General features: G+C 36.5%; 1 protein-coding gene across 2 annotated transcripts; it reads right to left on the bottom strand.

The window, feature by feature from the left end:
* Window positions 1–1,745: 1,745 nt before the first annotated feature.
* LOC117434515 (cadherin-related family member 5-like) lies at window positions 1,746–16,518 on the bottom strand. 2 transcript variants are annotated; one of them, XM_059003334.1, is made up of 15 exons: window positions 16,301–16,518; window positions 14,020–14,195; window positions 13,565–13,627; window positions 12,715–12,804; window positions 11,666–11,752; window positions 11,290–11,400; window positions 10,667–10,840; window positions 8,605–8,695; window positions 7,765–7,862; window positions 7,179–7,385; window positions 6,969–7,082; window positions 6,652–6,718; window positions 5,352–5,468; window positions 3,202–3,377; window positions 1,746–2,874 (listed from the first exon to the last, which is right to left on the bottom strand). In XM_059003334.1, the coding sequence occupies exons 1-15, from the start codon at window positions 16,389–16,391 to the stop codon at window positions 2,275–2,277; spliced, it is 2,262 nt and encodes a 753-aa protein (XP_058859317.1). In that variant the 5' UTR covers window positions 16,392–16,518; the 3' UTR covers window positions 1,746–2,274. The 2 variants fall into 2 exon arrangements, with proteins under 2 accessions (XP_058859317.1, XP_058859318.1); XM_059003335.1 differs by lacking the exon at window positions 5,352–5,468.
* Between the last annotated feature and the right edge of the window lie 1,370 nt (window positions 16,519–17,888).

Genomic DNA, 17,888 nt, shown 5'->3' with positions numbered 1-17,888 from the left:
TGACTTCTACACAAAAATGTATTGTGTGTTCAGAAAAGTGTATACATGCGTCTAGTGAAATATTCAAAACAAATGTTATAAAAAAGGAAACTATTGTCAAAACTACAGTAATTTTCAAGCCTTGATGTTGGCATAACAAACATATTTTCTTAATCAAAGTCTATAGGCTATAGCCTGCCTGTCCATGGTCAAAGTGCACAGGTGTGCATCATGTTACTGTTTGAGCATGTCATTGCTGCTGATAAAGATGGTTATCAAAAACAAACAGAACTGGGTGGAGGAGGCAGTTTACGATCCAGTGCCATTCAGGGGCTGATACAAGGATATCTGCAAAGTGATTTGAGGCTGCAAAACACCCATATAGCTGCCAAAAAACATGTTTCTGGTGTAAAGTGGGACTTTAGCAGTCACTAAATATGCAGCGTATGTTAAGAATGGTTTTCACCTGGCATTGTGCTCCCACTATCAAATTAGCACTTTGCCATCATTAAGCCATTTAAATTATATTATAGGCAAGAGCATGGAATTGGGTGGGGATCTGGAATACTAAGCGGGTGCAAACATTAAAATGAGATGTAAGGATTTTGCCTTATCTTCGGTAATTGCTCACCATTGTAGAAGTGAGTAATTAATAGCTGTATAAAACCACACACCTTCAGAGACCTATCATTGGTCTCAGGTTGGCTGCCGTGGTACACTTCCTGATGCAGAGACGCTTGGCTTTTGTTGAGGACAGGCAGGAAAACATTTGGAGAAGACCCCGCATATTCAAACCCAGGGTCACTTTGTCTGGGATGGATTGTCCTCTCTGCTTGTCTCTCCAGCGGCGTCAGCTGTGATGTGGCTGGTGGTCCGCCTCATCTTCCTGCTGCATGCCTGTGCTGTGTTGTGAGTTTCGCTTTTGTTTGCCACCGCAGGTCCTGCCACCTTTTCATCACCTGGTTGACTGTCCTCCTGGTAACACAGACAGCATTCACTTTCTCCACTATAGAGGACCATATGGCCTCTTTGGTGGCATAACTGATGTTGGCTGAGGCTTATCCAAATACAGTAACATTTCATGCTGAGTGACCTCAGCCATAAGGACTCTCAGCTCCTCCGACATATTTTTTGTTTGGTTTGAATTTTGTGCTCTACAAATCTCATACAGCGCCTATTACTCTTTAAACCTCTCACCTCACCTCTGGGCTGTAAGTGTGGCCGCTAAAGAGCTTGATGCATAGGCGGCGCTCATTACGACCCTTATTATCATGATTGCAGCTCATTATTTGTTTGTGTTGAGTAATTTGCATTGCTCTTAAGCTTACATAGACTGCAGTGTAAAAGAATTGCTTGGCCACTGGGCAGTTTTGCAGCTGCAATTGTTTGAACTGCGCCTATCCTTACATCAGCCCCTTAGTGTCTTCATTTTTCAAACCAACCAGGAATCTTGAGCATAAGGTTACATTATTATTATTATTTGTTTGTTTAGCAGACGTCTTTACCTACAGTGGCTTACAGAGACTAGGGTGTGTGAACTATGCATCAGCTGCAGAGTCACTTACAACTACGTCTCACCTGAAAGACGGAGCACAAGGAGGTTAAGTAATTTGTTTAGGGTCACACAATGAGTCAGTGGCTGAGGTGGGCTTTGAACTGGGGACCTCCTGGTTACAAGCCCTTTTCTTTAACCACTGGACCACACAGCCTCCTATGCATCATGCATACATAGAAGACATTTTTTTTTTGTTTGTTTGTCAAACATGTTAAATGAAATTGAATATTTTATTGTATATATATATATTGGTTTTAACATATTATAACATAAAAGTTAAAAAAAAAAAAAACATCACAAGTGGTGACTATGACAGGTTTTGGAATAATTCTAAACACGTGATATATCGCAGGCAAAATATTATTTTACAAAAATATATGCTGTGATGTTATGGCATTATTATGACATCTGTACAATCAATAGACAGAATAACCATAATTCTTATATATTTTAGCAGTGTAAAAAAAGGATAATAATAAAGCTTATTTGTATCATTATATCTCACAATATAAAAATTATGATTTACAGACAAGACCAGTATCCTTATTTAGCTTATTGATTTTGCTCCAGAAGTATTTTATTTAACAATTTTAAATATATATTAGGAAACATGAACTTTGTTTAAAATTTTCAAATAATTCCTAAAAACATTTCACGTGGTTGTCCAAAGAAACAATATAAAATATACAATCAATTGATGTTTATAGTGATCATTTACGGCAACCTCAAGAAGTATCATTCTAAATTTCTGTGGTGGTGTAGGTGGATGTATTTGCAGGGTCTTCGAAAGTAACTTTGGGGCCAATATCGACCCCTGTAGGTGGATCTTCGAAAAACACCTTAGACTTGGTTCTAGGTGAATCGGGATGGTCGTCTTTATCGTCTTCACTTGACTCATCCCCCTCATCTAAGTCCTCCTCATCTTCCACCTCCAGGTCATTCTCGATTATCAGCACGTCTTCTTTGGCATCGGGGACAATGTCCTCCTTGAACCACACAGATTTGTACTCTTCATCATTCTTTCTTTCTTTGGTGAGGATGGACTTGATTTCTTTGTCACTGTCAGCGTCCTCTGAGCCATCTTGGCTGCTGGTGTCAGCCTTCAGAATGGAGACCATCGCAGTGGCAGACAGGGCAACCTGGTTCTCAAGGAAGGTCACAGAGTCCTTATGTGTTGGTTGATCCGGCTCCTGTTTTGGCTCCTGGTCTGGCTCGTGGTCAGACACATTATCTGGTTCATCGGGAACCTTTGTTCCAGAGTTGTTTGTATTTTCATAAGTATTGTAGCCTTCATTATCAAACTGCAACCTTGGTTTCTTTTTAAGGGAGTCTCGTCCAAACTGTCATTAGGATGAAGAAAAGCAAAGGTTATTTCATACTATTGTTTATTGACAAATGAACATGAATCACAAGAAAGTCTTTATCATCCTACAGTATATAAGCTGTACTATTCCACAATGATGTTCAATCTTCCACTTAAATGGGATTCTTGCTCATTAGAAACCTTCTTAACTTGTGATACGTAAGCTCACATTTCAGCTGTAGGCACACAAGATCCTTTCCAGGCCCCCAGTCACTTACTAAACACATGGCTACATATGATGTTCATCATGACATACAACCAATCCATTAATGTATTTGTATAAAAACTCAGGTGCTTTACTTACAGTATTACGTACTAAGCTGGTTTGTGATAACTGCTCCCAGTCCTTTTTTCCTTTATGGATTTTAAATACCAGCACACCAATGATTGCCATACAAAGAACCAGCAAGACAGCTAAACTTGCCCCAAGGGCAGCCATATCCTCTGAGCTGAAACCTCCTTTTGGAACAGGGGCTCCTTCTGCAAAATAAAAGATAGATGCTGATTTGGTAACAACTTCAAAAAAGGACTGCTTTACATATTGCCAAACTTTTCTAAGCAGCATAGGACCTAAAGACATGCACGCACGCACACACACACACATATACATTGAATGCTCCTAATACCTAACCCAAAATCACTAATTATACCACAGTCTATCAGATTGTAAAACTGTTATTCCGACCCACAGCGAGAACGATCAAACAAATGATTCTTTGTGCAAGAGGTGCTTTTCAAAGATGTTTCAGCATTTAAAATCGGCAGACTGCAGTGCCTGAACTTAAGATAGCACTGTTAAACTATTGATTAATCCTAGCCTAAGAAATATGTCAGTGTTTTGAATCCCTTGATGAACAGCATTTTTGACACTTTAAGGAGACACAGAGCTTGATTGCTGATTGTTGTTATCTGTAGTGTTATAGATTAATTGTTTAGAAACAGCAGCCCAATTTCGGGGATCTGAGGTTTACTCACAGACCCCTCTGTGCTACAGGTTGGGCCCAGTTGGGTAACTTTAAGAAAAAACATTGGAAACTATACAATAGCTACCAGGCCAAATATTAACATCAACAAAACAGAAAAAATAATATGCACAATCGTGAGGGTCTAACAGAGGAAAATCCTAATGAGACTACACTGTAACTCTACATTAATATGGTTGCCATGGTGATCAATTTTTATCAACATTACTATGGACAGGAATGTGGCTCAAGCTGAGTAGCATTACGGATTGTGCAAAAGAAGTGTTCCAGGAAAAAAAAAAAAAAGTATAATGGGCCCAATAGAGCTTCAATTAAAATTGTATTCTCAATTCTGAGGCTACTGCTGCAAACCCATTAAACTTGCATTATCTGTGACTAAATTGAGTATTGATCCACTTCTGAGTTCACTCTTCGCTGACTATTTCAGCCTCTACTTGGGAGTTTCAATTACATTACCAGTGCTCGATAGTCATTTTATTTTAAAGGTCTGTTAGCTGTGGTAGAATTAGCTGCAAAATGCTGCATGATAGGTCATTTCAGTGAGATTCGCATGAGGAGAAAATGTATCACGGACAGCCCAGTGAAAGAAGACAAGATCAAGATCATATCAGCTTGTGGGTGCGGCGGGGCGGGTGGTAATAATGCTGCTAGTCCTTATAAACAGTAAGAAAATGGATTGATTAACACTCCTGACACTGGCTGATTCTGACAGACGGGGCCAGCATCTTTGTTGTTTTTGCTGTGGCCAATGTCTTTTAACCCTTTGTTGCATGGCATGCATTAAAGTTTGTTGAATTTGTTCCGCAGTGATTATCTATCAATTTGTGTTTCCTCACTGGTGTAAATGTAATGGGATTGGGTCCTTGCTGTAACTAGTGGGTGGGAATCAATCAGAAAACCCAGCACCTGTGTATTTCCCTGCCCCATTAAAACATACCATTAAAATATACTGTCTAACTGCACAAAGAGTTTGTATATTGTGACACATGCCTACAATTTTAAGAGATATATGATACTTAATATCAACCACATTTTTGTAAAGATTTTTCTACCAGTTTAATATCCTATTATGTGTTCTCTCTCTGCTTCTCTGTTGTTGGCTCTGCTTCAGTAGACATGCTTAGTAACAGCACAAATAGTTTCTGACTTCTCAAAACTGATTGTGGGGCAAATGAAGGGGGCAACCATGTTAGCGTTGTGATGTGCTCTGAAGTCCATATTAGGTGAAGCACTGTACACTAATATGCTTCCCAAACACAATCAACCTAAAAGCAGGCGCACATAATAGAATATGATAGGTGGTGATTAATGAACCGATCCAAAAATATACTGTAGATTATATAATGTACCCTTTTAAGACACCTTTTAACTGCTTCAATTAGTAATGTGTTGAAAGACAAAATGAATTATACCCTAACACATTGTATAATGCAACACAAGGTTAAAGAGCACTGTAGCCATGTACGTCTACCTGTCTTGGGAGCTTGGCTTATGGTCGATGGGGAGTTAGACGTCGTGTCTGGTAACGGCGTTGTGGATGTCTCTGTGGTTTCAGCGGTTGTGGGCGGCATGGAAGTGCTAGTAAGACCTGGAACAACAGCACTTATAACTGTTACCTCGGGGCTTCTAACTGGGGGCTGAAGCTGCACAGGTTGACATTGATGATATAATCATACTTTTAGTGTAAAGAATGACACTTTTGTTTTTTCTGCTAATTTAAAATGAATGAATTTTCAAATATTAGTTTAAGATTTTGAATTTTGAGTATTTGTGTATTTAAATCCCATGTTCATCCCAGTTAGTTGTATGAAATAAATCCCCAAGATTTGTTTCCAGATTTTTTACTGATAAACTAGCAAACAACTACGTCAATGTGCCTGATGAGGTATGACTCAATGAAGGAGCAATAACTAAGGATAAAGGCCAAACAGACCAGGAAGCATTCCTGTACCATCATAAATCTATACAACCATGTCAATTATTATTTGTTTATTTAGCAGACGCCTTTATCCAAGGCAAATTACAGAGACTAGGGTGTGTAAACTATGCATCAGCTGCAGAGTCACTTACAATTATGTCTCATCTGAAAGACGGAGCACAAGGAGATTAAGTGACTTGCTCAGGGTCACACAATGAGTCAGTCGCTGAGGTGGGATTTGAACCAGGGACCTCCTGGTTACAAGCCCTTTTCTTTAACCACTGGACCACAAAGCCTAATTAGGATAAGCTTATCTCAAAAGATCCACATCTTGTTTACAGCTTTGATTGACTCAGTCCTTACCCCTGCTCAGGTGATCCTATCAATTTGACAGTACAAGTCATTTCAACTGTTGAATTCTAGTGATTTCTTAAGCTTTTGAAAATGATTGCACAACATTTTAACAACCAGGCCAACACATTGACCTACATTAATTTCCGCTATCCATAGTTCCTGAAATTTGAATCCTAGTATTATTAGTATTTATTGGTGTTTGGGAATCGTATTCAGTTGTAGAAGTGACCACGTTCATATTTGTTCATATAACAACATTTATGACTGCATCAAAAAGTAACACAATGGAAACTAATGCATAAATGAGAAATAATTTAAAACATATTCCACTGTACAGAGGCATGTATCTCTCCTTTAATTAACGGGTAATTGAATAGCTTTTTTAAAAACACACGTTCTGCCCAGCGCTGTCAAAATATGCAAAGGCAAATACAAAACAGATTAACAGATTAAACTTCTGCTTCACATGATGACATTGTTTGATAGATAATGCTATTACCCTCTTGGACTTCTACGTGGATATTGGCTGTTGCTGATTCTAGATTTGTAGTATCTTCTGCGATTACCTGGGGAACAAATTGAAAGACATGGACTGTGAAACAAGATGAATAAAGTGCCAACCTCATATGAACCATTTTTTGTTGGAATTCGATTATCTGAAAAATTCTATTTTACGAACAGAAGAGAATTAAAAAAAATATATATATATAAATATATATATATATATATATATATATATATATATATATATATATATATATATATATATATATATATAGCTAAATCAATCAGGAATAAAAGATTATGCTCACTTACCATTACATTAAGTTGACCTGGGGTTAGCTTTTTATTTATAAGTACATATCCTTCTTTGGTCACTATAAAATCAGTACTGCCTTGAACCTTGTACGCCAAATCAGGATTCACCCCCTGTGAATAAACACGTTTTATTTGTGTGATACTCATACTTGTACCATACAAACAGAAAGGTACAGACAGGTAAGGACTGACTGTAGCTATACTTACATCATCAAAGTCCTGGTCTCTTGCAGAGACCCTCAAAGGCTTATTAAAAGAATTCACTTGAAGAACCATGCTACCGACTTCGGCGTCATGGGGTACAAGCCCCTCATAACTGTTTGCTTCAAATACCGGGGGGTATACACTTTTCTTTAAAACGTTAATGGTAACCGTGGTGAGTGCAAATTTATTCAGGTCGTTAGCCTGGGCAGCCTAAGCAAACAGACAAACAAAGTAGTTAGCAGAAACTTTTACTAACATGCATATGATATGATTCAAATGCTTGCATCCAATTATATCTACTTCCAGAATCCAAACTCATTTAAAATAACTTTTCAAGTTGAACTTTTACTGCACTTGCATTCCGAGTCTATATATGTAAAAATGTAAGAGTGACATACAGCATGTCCTTAATGATTTTCATCAGAATTTGACAGGTGGTTGTCTAGATAAATTAAAAAGAGAAATACAGAAAGACAGACTCACATACACCGAGTCACATTATGACATACTCAGAAACTTGCTACTGAAGATTTCATTCTGATAGTTCTGTGTGGTTCAGCTTGCAGGTGAGTTCAGTTAATTTGCTTACCATGACTGACAGTGTTATGGGACCTGCTAAACCAGCAGCTTTAGTCATTGTTATGTTTCCAGAATCTGGATTGATGGCAAATATTTTGAGTTCGTTTCCTACAGAACAAACAGACAAACAAGTCATGTGTGTGCAAACCCATTTCTTGACAATTCAAAGAGATATGGCTGGGGACATTTTCACATTTGGTATTTTATGGAAAATCTTAAAAGAGTAATTGCATAGCTTCTTATAATACCTTAGCTACATATTTTATAACACAGCTATCACTGTTATCATGACTAATCAGATATTATTATTTTTTAAATTGCTTTAAAACATGCTTTTGTGCTTTATTAACTCAACAACTTGCTCAGAAATCTACAAAAAGGTGAATCACACAGTTCAAAAGTTCTATCCTGGAGGTATATGTATATATATATATATATATATATATATATATATATATATATATATATATATATATATATATATATTGTAGTGTGCACAGGGGTAGGCAGCAGCAGGGCTGGTGGGTGATGTAATCACACACAGGGACCTAGGCCCGATATACGCTCCTTGCAAAGGAGCCAGCCCCTTTGTGCAGCGGTATCGGTGATGTGTTTTAGTGCAAGAGGTCCCGGGTTCGTGCCTGCTCTCTGCCTGTGTGTGTCGCCCTGTGTGATGCGCCTGTCTGTGTTAAACTATTTTCCACTGCTATATATATATATATATATATATATATATATATATATATATATATATATATATATATATATAACCATGCTAAAGCCTAGCTCCCAGCAATCTTGGAATGCAGTGGATAAAAAGCAAGCATTGCAAAAACATGTTCCTACTTACCACTGACAATTGTATAGGTGATAGGTGTATTAATCCCTACATCACCATCAATAGCATAAAGAGGACCTGGATCCAGCGGCAAAGGGCCATCCTGCAAACAAAGTGTTATATCAAATTACAGAAATCGGATGTCCTTAACTGCATTGGAGCATTTAATGAAATTTATAATTAAAGTTCGGGAGGAGGGTCAGACACCAATCTCCGCGTCACCAAATTGAATCATTCAATTTACACATTAGCTAATTTAAATTGTTAGCACTATAAATACCCTCTTCACTTATTTCTCAGTTGCGTTTTGATTTCATCGTAACCCACCACCTCCCCATCTCCACCTTTCTTAATAACAGTTTTTATGTTTTATCAAATGGGGGTCTCAGCCTCGTCCAGTTGGCCAGGCAGCGAACCTTCAAACCAAGTTAGGTTTGATGCCAAATGAATGTGTATATACAGCATACTTTTCTGTTAAATCGCATACTCCGCATTCTCTACAATAAATATTTGTACTAAAACATTTTGTGATTGGTGTTTGGCCCGAACTACTGAATTATGTGTTAAATATGTGGAGGGTGGGGAGTATTTTTATTTATTAAGATAGATAGGGTTAGATTCTCAGTGCTACTTACTCTAAATTTTCTTCAGTTGTTTATTTTTCATTTGGTATCTTTATTGCGTGTGTTTTTTCTTTACTGAAAAATGGTGACAATTTGGAGATCAGAATCTAGCCCATAGTCGTTAGTCTGTGTTCAAATCCAGGGCAGGTCACAGATATAAGTCTAGGTTCTTTTATAGTTTTTTTTTTCATTCATCAGTACAGCCAGTACAGAGGGACTATCCTGCTGCACGGGCACTCATTATCATGCCCCTGGTGAAATATGCAAGAATGAGCACATTCATTTGAATACAGTGCAATGCAGACTCAGGGATTCTCTTTAGGCTGTGTTGTTCACACACTTGGTCAGTTTAGCAGGAGTTTCCAACCCTGATCCGGGACAGCTACTGTGGCTGCCGGTTTTCATTTCAACCAATCTCTCAGTCACTTAATTGAACCAAATTATTGGCTTAATTAGTCAAGATTAACAGGTATTCCAGATCTTTAGCCACTGATGATGTAAACACCTATAAAACCTGCTGGATAGGGGCTCTCCATGACCAGGGCTGGAGACCCCTGGTTTAGAGGGTTTGGTCCACAGTTGGTATGGTACAAAGCTGCATCAGTGTGCACAGCAAGATATAATAGAGAGTAATTGATTAGGTTGTGGTAATACGAATACTAGTAGATCTATTTTAATCAGGCTTTTTGAGATGACAATATAAAGAAAATGAGATGTTATTACTTGCAATAAATAAACCTGATGTTTACATTTTAAACTATTGTGTTATTATATACTGTTATTTTAACTAAAGCTCTGATATAAATTTGGTCAGATACCAAAATTCAAGCTGAACAACTGGACAAAATTCACAAAAATAGTAAAATATATCCAGTGTTTTCTCAAATGAATGCCTTCAGTAGGAGAACAGTGTAGTGTTTCATAAGTGAATATTGCATTAGTCTACAGTACGTCATTCAACAAATGTAGTAATTAAATTAGTTAAGTGCTCCCCCATAGCCCTGCTTTTTTCCCACAGCAATGTAAAAATGCTATTAAAATTTCTGGAGCAATACTTCAAAAGCTGCCACCGTTCAAGGTACCTTGCAGGACATTGTAAACATCCGGTTCACAGACCATATAAATGAACCGAGTGCATTTGCAAACTGCATTGAAACAAACTCAATCCTGAAAAAAATGGAAAAGGTACAAAAAAAAACCAAACAAACAAACAAAAAAACGAACTTTAGCTCGCATCCAAATGCACTCAGTCCCTTTGTGGCAGATAAGTGTGAACAGATAGCACACTGTAAATGGTTTCAAACAAAACAAACCAGGCCGAGTAAATTTGAAAAGGACCCTGTGTGAATGCAGCCTTACATTAGTTAAACATTTACAATGCACAGGGCAGAGATTGACAAGTTAGTGCTGTGAATAAAGGATATAGAAATGCATTATAATTTATTACCTACCACTTTCTCTGTTAAATTAACATTGCCTGTGTAACCTGAACTGAGGCAGATTTTGGTGGTTTCATCAGGTAGTTGCTGGCAGGGCTGAAACCATGGCGGCCTGTTATCAACATCCTTAACATTTACAGTTATTGTTGCAGTGGCAGTATTGCCTTGTACAGCAGCTGGTGTATCCTGTACAATAAGAGATCAAAATCATGATTAAGAAGAATTCATTGATTTATGAGCAGCAAAAATGTAACTTAATTAAGCAGGGGAGTGCACACCACTGAAAAAATTCAACATGTAGTCATTGCATCAAATCATTGCTCAAAAACAAACCAAAAATAAAATTAATAAAAGAAAAAGAACACCCAAAAAAAAAGCAATACTGAAACACTTCTAGTTTTCTTTTTACAGGGATTAAAAAATAATGCAATCCTGTTCTTCCAAATAAGTATATAAATAAGTCAATACAGTAAAGATGATTAGTTTTCAATCTCTTAGTGTTGTATTTCCTGGTGTATTACTAAACACTATGATCCCAATGCTTGGGCTTGCCCCCCTTGGATATCTAGCTTTGGTAATCTTACTTTGTTTTATATGTCTTGAAGACAAGCAGTCATCCAGCGTGTAGCACTTACCCTGGCAAATAAAATCAGCTTCAGCTGCTTTGCTGTATCGTAATCAATAACCTTCTTTATCGTTATATTCGGAGAATTCTGAGTTAATAATTGGAAATAATCATATCCGTCCTGTAACAGGAAACAGACTGTAAGGAACAGGGATATTTAAAAAAAAAAAAAAAAAAAAATCATGCAGATTGTTATAATGCAAAAGAATGTAAATGGTATTCATGCATTCATTGTCTACACTTTTATGATTATAATTATTTGCCACTAATATCTTACTGAAAGTAGGAATTACTTTTCAAAAGGAATAGTTGTATGGAAACGGTTTTGTTTTGTTTTTGCCATTAATGTATGTTATATAAGACTGAATATAAACACTCAGACTCACAGTTGTCTTGTCAAAGTCATAAAACAGCTGGTCTTTATCAGCATCAGTAGCAACAATTCTGGCAACAATTGTATTAAGCGGTTCAAGCTAGAATGAAGACAAATGGTTAGGTTCCATTGCATATGTTTGTGGGTTTCTGGACAGCTGCTCTGCCCAATTCTGTTTAAAAAATATATACCTAAAAATACACTTTTTGTAATTTACATTTTTCAGCACTAAGCAGCTACAGTAAGACTTGCAAATAAGGGTAGCACTTAATAGCAGCAGCAGCAGCAGCTGTATTATTGAATTGTGGTTTGTCAGACTTGAACAAAAATGATTGTATTTCTTGCTCTTATTGTATTACTTGTATTGTAACACTTGAATGTATTTATATTTGCTTGCGATTGTAAGTCGCCCTGGATAAGGGCGTCTGCTAAGAAATAAATAATAATAATAATAATAATAATAATAATAATAATAATAATAATAATAATAATAATAATAGCAGAAAAGCGAAGTGTCGACATCAGAAACTGCTGTCCGACTGATCGCACACTATGTGATTGTAACGTCTTTGTGAAGCGTACGGTTTCAGATGGACGACATGTCATTGCAGTTACAATACATTTAAATGACATTAAAAAAAACAGTTTTTAAAATATAGTGCACAAATAGCAAAGTGTTAGAAACAGTATGTTCACAAATAGAGCACTTAGACATTATCAAATACATGATTTATTCATATATTTTAAAGTGTGGACTAGTCACCCAATTTAACTATTTTCACCTCGACTGTCAAATTCCTAACCCTACTTGCAAATTCAGAGGGTACAAACTTACAACTACAGTGGGAACAAGGCATGTTGCAGCAAAACATAAACAATTACTAGGTATGATATTTTAAATCATTTGTGTTCTGGAAATCCCTTCCTGTGAGAAAGAAATAGACAATATTCAAAATCCTACAGGTAAAGATGCTATATATTATCAACACGGAGAGACATATCTAGCCAAGATAAACTTTCTGAAGTCATATCTAGTCGTGATAAACATTGTGAAACACTCACCTCTTTAACTAGGATGACGTATTCAGCTTGATCGAATTGTGGAGAGTTGTCATTCACATTTACAATATCAACCGAAAATGTTAAAGTTTTCTAAAAAGGGGTAGAAAATGGAAGAGTTTAAGAATACAGTAAGCAGTTGTAGACCGAAACCTCCCCGTATGCTTTACTGAAACAAATCTGTTTCTACTGTACAGTATGTGTGTTGTTTTAATAAAGCCAAAATAGCTACGAGACAAACTTGGCAAGCCATGTTATTAAAAACATACCTTTTGTGCTAATATATATATATATATATATATATATATATATATATATATATATATATATATATATATATATATATATATATATATATATATATATGGGGTGGGTGCAGATATTACTATCATTGTGTGGACAAAATTTGATAAAATGCCCCCACAAAGACAGTAACTCCTGAAAAAACGATTTTGTGAGGATGTCCCCACTTTGTAAAACACATTTTTTAATAACTAAATATGCCTAAAAAAATAAATAAATAAGTGCCAAAATATTTTGTTTGTTGTCGAATTTCACCCTGTGTGGAGTTTTGTCTGACTGGAGTTAGAAATAGTAAATACATATATAGTGAGAGTCAATGAGAAGTCCCCAGAAATATAGGAATGCAAACGTGTGTGTGTGTGTGTGTGTGTGTGTGTGTGTGTGTGTGTGTGTGTGTGTTAAAGTTTTCGCTCAAAAGAGCCAGCGTTTATATCTGAGAAAGTGAATGCCATATAAAATAGGGTAACGCATACATGCAAGCCAGTATTGTATTTTTAACCTCATCCTGAACTATGTCTCAATGCCACAGTACATGATATGAAAAACCTACTGCACCAACTGTGTTTCCACCACGTAGGCAAGCAATTGTGACGTCTATGAATTGAGTCGTTGCCTAAAGAAAAGGGAAGGGACAAACAAATTAAAAGTCAGCTATCGGCATTTATGAAATGGGTAGTCACACAGAATGTCTCTGCAATGTCACTAGCTGATGATGTAACAGTGGGAAGAGGGGGGGGGGGGTCAATATACTGTACAGTCCATTCCTTGTGAGTGTTTTCATGTTGAAGACAGGGAAGTAATACCTTTGCAAATATCTACATTAATAATTTATTTGAAATATATATATATATATGATACCATATACCTGTCATTGCCATCAGCTGTTCATTTATAAGCCTTTAAAAAGAGCATATATTCTGCAGATGATGTTTTTGCATTGTGTATCAGAGACAGGAAAATAATATCAGACCTCCCAAATGTTGATAAACAGTATAGATAAATTACCTCAAAGTCCAATTCTTTAGTTAAAAACAGTGTTTGGTTTTCCAACCCAAATGAATTGCTTAAATCTTCAAATTTAGTGAGTGTTACACCTGCTTCTGTGCTAATATTCCCAAGCTTGTATCCAATTGGATTGTTCTCCTCCACAGATGTTATCCTGGGCATGTCTGACCAGCAATCTAGAGGAAAGAGGTACAGTTACAGGTAAAGCTGACAAGATGACATCATTTTGTAAATTGATGTAACGCTAAAAAAGTGCTAACCAAGGTTTTAAGAACTGGGACTAGCAATATTATCACAAGCCCCCTTTTCTTTCTTTCTTTCTTTCTTTCTTTCTTTCTTTCTTTCTTTCTTTCTTTCTTTCTTTCTTTGGCACCTTTATCCAAGACAGCTTACAAGTGTTACAGAGCAACACAATGTTACAATGCAAAACAATATTTAAATACAGTATAGTTTACAGAGTGCAAATAATACTACTAAAATAGGGTATAGGATAAGATACAACACATTAGGATTAAAACAATGTATATATATGACATTGCTATAATCACGTGTGCTGCTGTTGTGTTGTAGTTCAAACGCACTCCAACTGTCTAGCAGCAATCGGACCATGTGACCTAGAGCAGAGGAACCCGATACACTAACCTATCTATATCGTTGTGTTTTAAATATGTCCTCAATTATTGTGTAAAAACAAGTACAATCGTTTAGTATTACATTGTTAACTAGTGTAATTGAATACTGAATGAGAAAATACATGTAAAAACTTAAATAAATGCAAAAGCAAATTATATAAAAACGACTCTAAATACCACATTTTTCAATGACAATTTGTATTGTAGTTTAAATGGTAAACGACCATTGCATCAGTAAATGTAGATTTACAGCCTTCAAATAGAATATTTTATAGGTTGGTGTACATTACAAATTGATATCCACTCCAGCACCCTATACCATATATTTATAATATGTAGCTTTATAAAAACAGTATGATACAAATACAAATCAGATACAGCATTTCATCTCAATACAAGGGGCTTCCAAACTGGGGCCAGGGACACCCAGGAGGCTACGAGATGATTTCAGGGAGCCAGTAGCACATTGTCAGGGTCATTTTCTCTCCCAAATGACCCTGACAAAGTGATGTTCTCCAGATGGGGAGATCGATTGATTTACACGAACAAAAAATGACACTAAACATAATGAAAGCAGTATTACTTCTACCAATACAAACAACCAACCCCTCTCAAAAATATGTGGCTAAGTGTCTTCAGTTGGGATTTGCTTGTGTTACAAAGAAAGATGGCCTTGATTAGCCGGAGTGTGTGGTCTGCTTAGAATACTACATTTCTATGGATTCATTGGTTGGGGGTCCTCAGTCCAGGTGCCTAATGTCATGGGGTGGCTTTGAGCCAAGAAAGCTGGTCTAGTATATGTTTTCATTTTTTAACTTTCGTCCATAAAGCATGCATTAAACTCTGATCTACATTTGCATAAGCCCAGCTGTAAACCCACCCGCTCCACATTGAGTGTAATATACCAGATACCAGATACCAGATAGAATGAGGAATTCATATCATAAAATAGTACTAAAACAGCAATACATTTTGGACAATCTTTTGCAGAGAAGTCTTTATCAATGATAAACTTCTGCAACATGGCAATGCAATATCAACATCGCTTTATAAAAATAAGGCTAAAGAGCAGTCCTTAAATATCTCAGTTATCTTGACAAATGTATGCTTTTTGGATATAATTTTCTGTTTCAGAAACAACAAGAAGTTAAGATAAATGTGATATTCTGTTCCAAGTTTTTCTTTAATTCTAACCTGCTGAGACCTCATCACTAACAATTCACACCACAAGGAGAACACTGAAAGAAAAGGAACTACCTTATTAGGAACGAAAGGAACTACTTTATTTTCTCAGTGGAAGATTAAAAATGTAATGCTCGACAAAACCACACACATTCCACAATTACATGTAATAGTTCCAATAGTAATAATAACACCGAACAACAAAACTAGTCTGGAGTGTTGGAGTGGAGGACAATGGTTATTTCAGACAATCAGACATAGATAAATAAATGCTGTGGTGTTTTCCTTCCTTTTAATACATTGTAACACACCAGTACAGCAATGTCATTATCCCTTAAATCTAGGATGTAATTAAGACAGAAAACATTATAGCTGATTCAAGAAAACCATGGGAACACCATTAAAGCAATGTTCTATAAAATGAGGGCTATGCTGTACAAAGTTGGAAAGTAGACAGCGAGACTTGCCTCTTTGAGCGTTGCACTTGGTGTGTAAATGAGACAGCAGTAGAAGCAACATGGCCCCGTAGACTGGGAATGTATTCCATTTTAGATCCATGGTGTGATCCTTGTGATGGACCTAAATGTAAAAACCAGACAGCAGGTTTATTGTTTGATATTTGTGCTCATGTACTACCCTATAGAGCTGCACATCGCACAATGCAGACTCACAGTCCTAACCTTTGCTTCATAGCCTTATCGCTTTTATTGCCTTTGGATTTTGTATTCCATGTACTTCCCCCTGCTCATTCAAGTAATAAAACACCCAGCTGCTGTATCGGCTTCAGTTAATCCTTGACTAGCATCACCAGTTCTAAAAAGAAAATCAGTACCAAGTTGATTGGAAATCAAGCAATTTCAGTAACAATCCAATGTTTTCAGTATACGTACTGTGTACGCAGTATGATTATTAATGTATGGTAGAATGCTTAAAGAGTAACTGTGATGGGTCTGAAATATCCCAGTTATCTTAACTGTTTTGAATCACTTTGTTTATCTTTTACTGTTTACTCGGGACCCCTGCAGCCTCAATAAAACTCTTATCTTATCTCTAAGTATAGCTGGTACACCAGAGTGGAACCATTAACCTGGCTTTCTTCCCCTAGTGGAAAAAATACCACATTTGTTCAATGTGAAATTTCTTACTGATGTATGTCTGCACTAAGGTCAGAGTGTTGAAGGTAGGACAGTTAAAGTTTACACTCTGGTGTATCAGACATGTTTGAGAGCTCAATTGAGGCCACAGGGGTGCTTTAACCATCTGTGCTTTAAAAAGTCATCAGGATATGAGACTGAAACAGAAAATGATCTACAATGTTAACATAAAAATAATAGATTAGTTATGAAAACTGTGATATTTCATACCTATATTAAATTGCTCTTTAACATGCCAAAAAGTCCACAGCAATGATCTTCCAGAATGTAAAACACAATTGTCAAAATCCCACAGGCCTATGAAACTTCAGTATATGAACTAATATGTGCCAATCTTTTATTTGAATCTGCTTCAGGGACAAAAATACTTCAGTTGTCAACGCCCAGTGTCTCTGTACATTGGATAATAAGTATGTCTGGTCAGACAGTGGGGAGGTATGAAAAGATTAGGTTGTTTTTACAGTTTTAAGGTGAGGGGTCAGAATAATAACAGTAATTATGACAATATAAATCTCCTTCAAGTGCCTGGTACTATTTGACTGCCATAGAGAGAATGGGCAACAATAGCATAACATACAGTATCAAGCACTGTTGCAAATATAAAATTGGAATGTATTTAAAATAACAATATGTGAATAAAATGTGTGAAAATTATATATTTGGCCTTGATCAGAAATTCCAGTGGACTTTGTATTTGGATTGAGGGATTATATTGTCGAGTTGAAGATTGGATTATACGAGATTGAGTTTTACAGACTGGTTTCAGGGTGCAGATAGATATGTGGCATAAATATTCAGAGGTGAGAGTTTTATGTAACAGAAAGGAGAGAAAGAGGCTGTCTTGCCCCCTCTACTGGTTGAATAGAGTCATACCTGCTTATAGCAACCGCTGAAGGGACCA

The sequence above is a fragment of the Acipenser ruthenus genome, chromosome 28, assembly GCF_902713425.1.
Source record: "Acipenser ruthenus chromosome 28, fAciRut3.2 maternal haplotype, whole genome shotgun sequence".
NCBI lineage: Eukaryota > Metazoa > Chordata > Actinopteri > Acipenseriformes > Acipenseridae > Acipenser > Acipenser ruthenus.
Note: the sequence above shows the minus strand (reverse complement) of the source record. Positions and strands in the feature narration are given on the sequence as shown.

Excerpts from the sequence above, each read along its gene's own strand:
- LOC117434515 (XM_059003334.1), bottom strand. The coding sequence starts at position 16,391 with ATGGATCTAAAATGGAATACATTCCCAGTCTACGGGGCCATGTTGCTT. Across the intron at positions 13,628-14,019 it reads CTAAAGAATTGGACTTTGAG|GCAACGACTCAATTCATAGA; the intron begins GTAATTTATCTA and ends CCTTTTCTTTAG. Across the intron at positions 11,753-12,714 it reads ACGTCATCCTAGTTAAAGAG|CTTGAACCGCTTAATACAAT; the intron begins GTGAGTGTTTCA and ends TCTTCATTCTAG.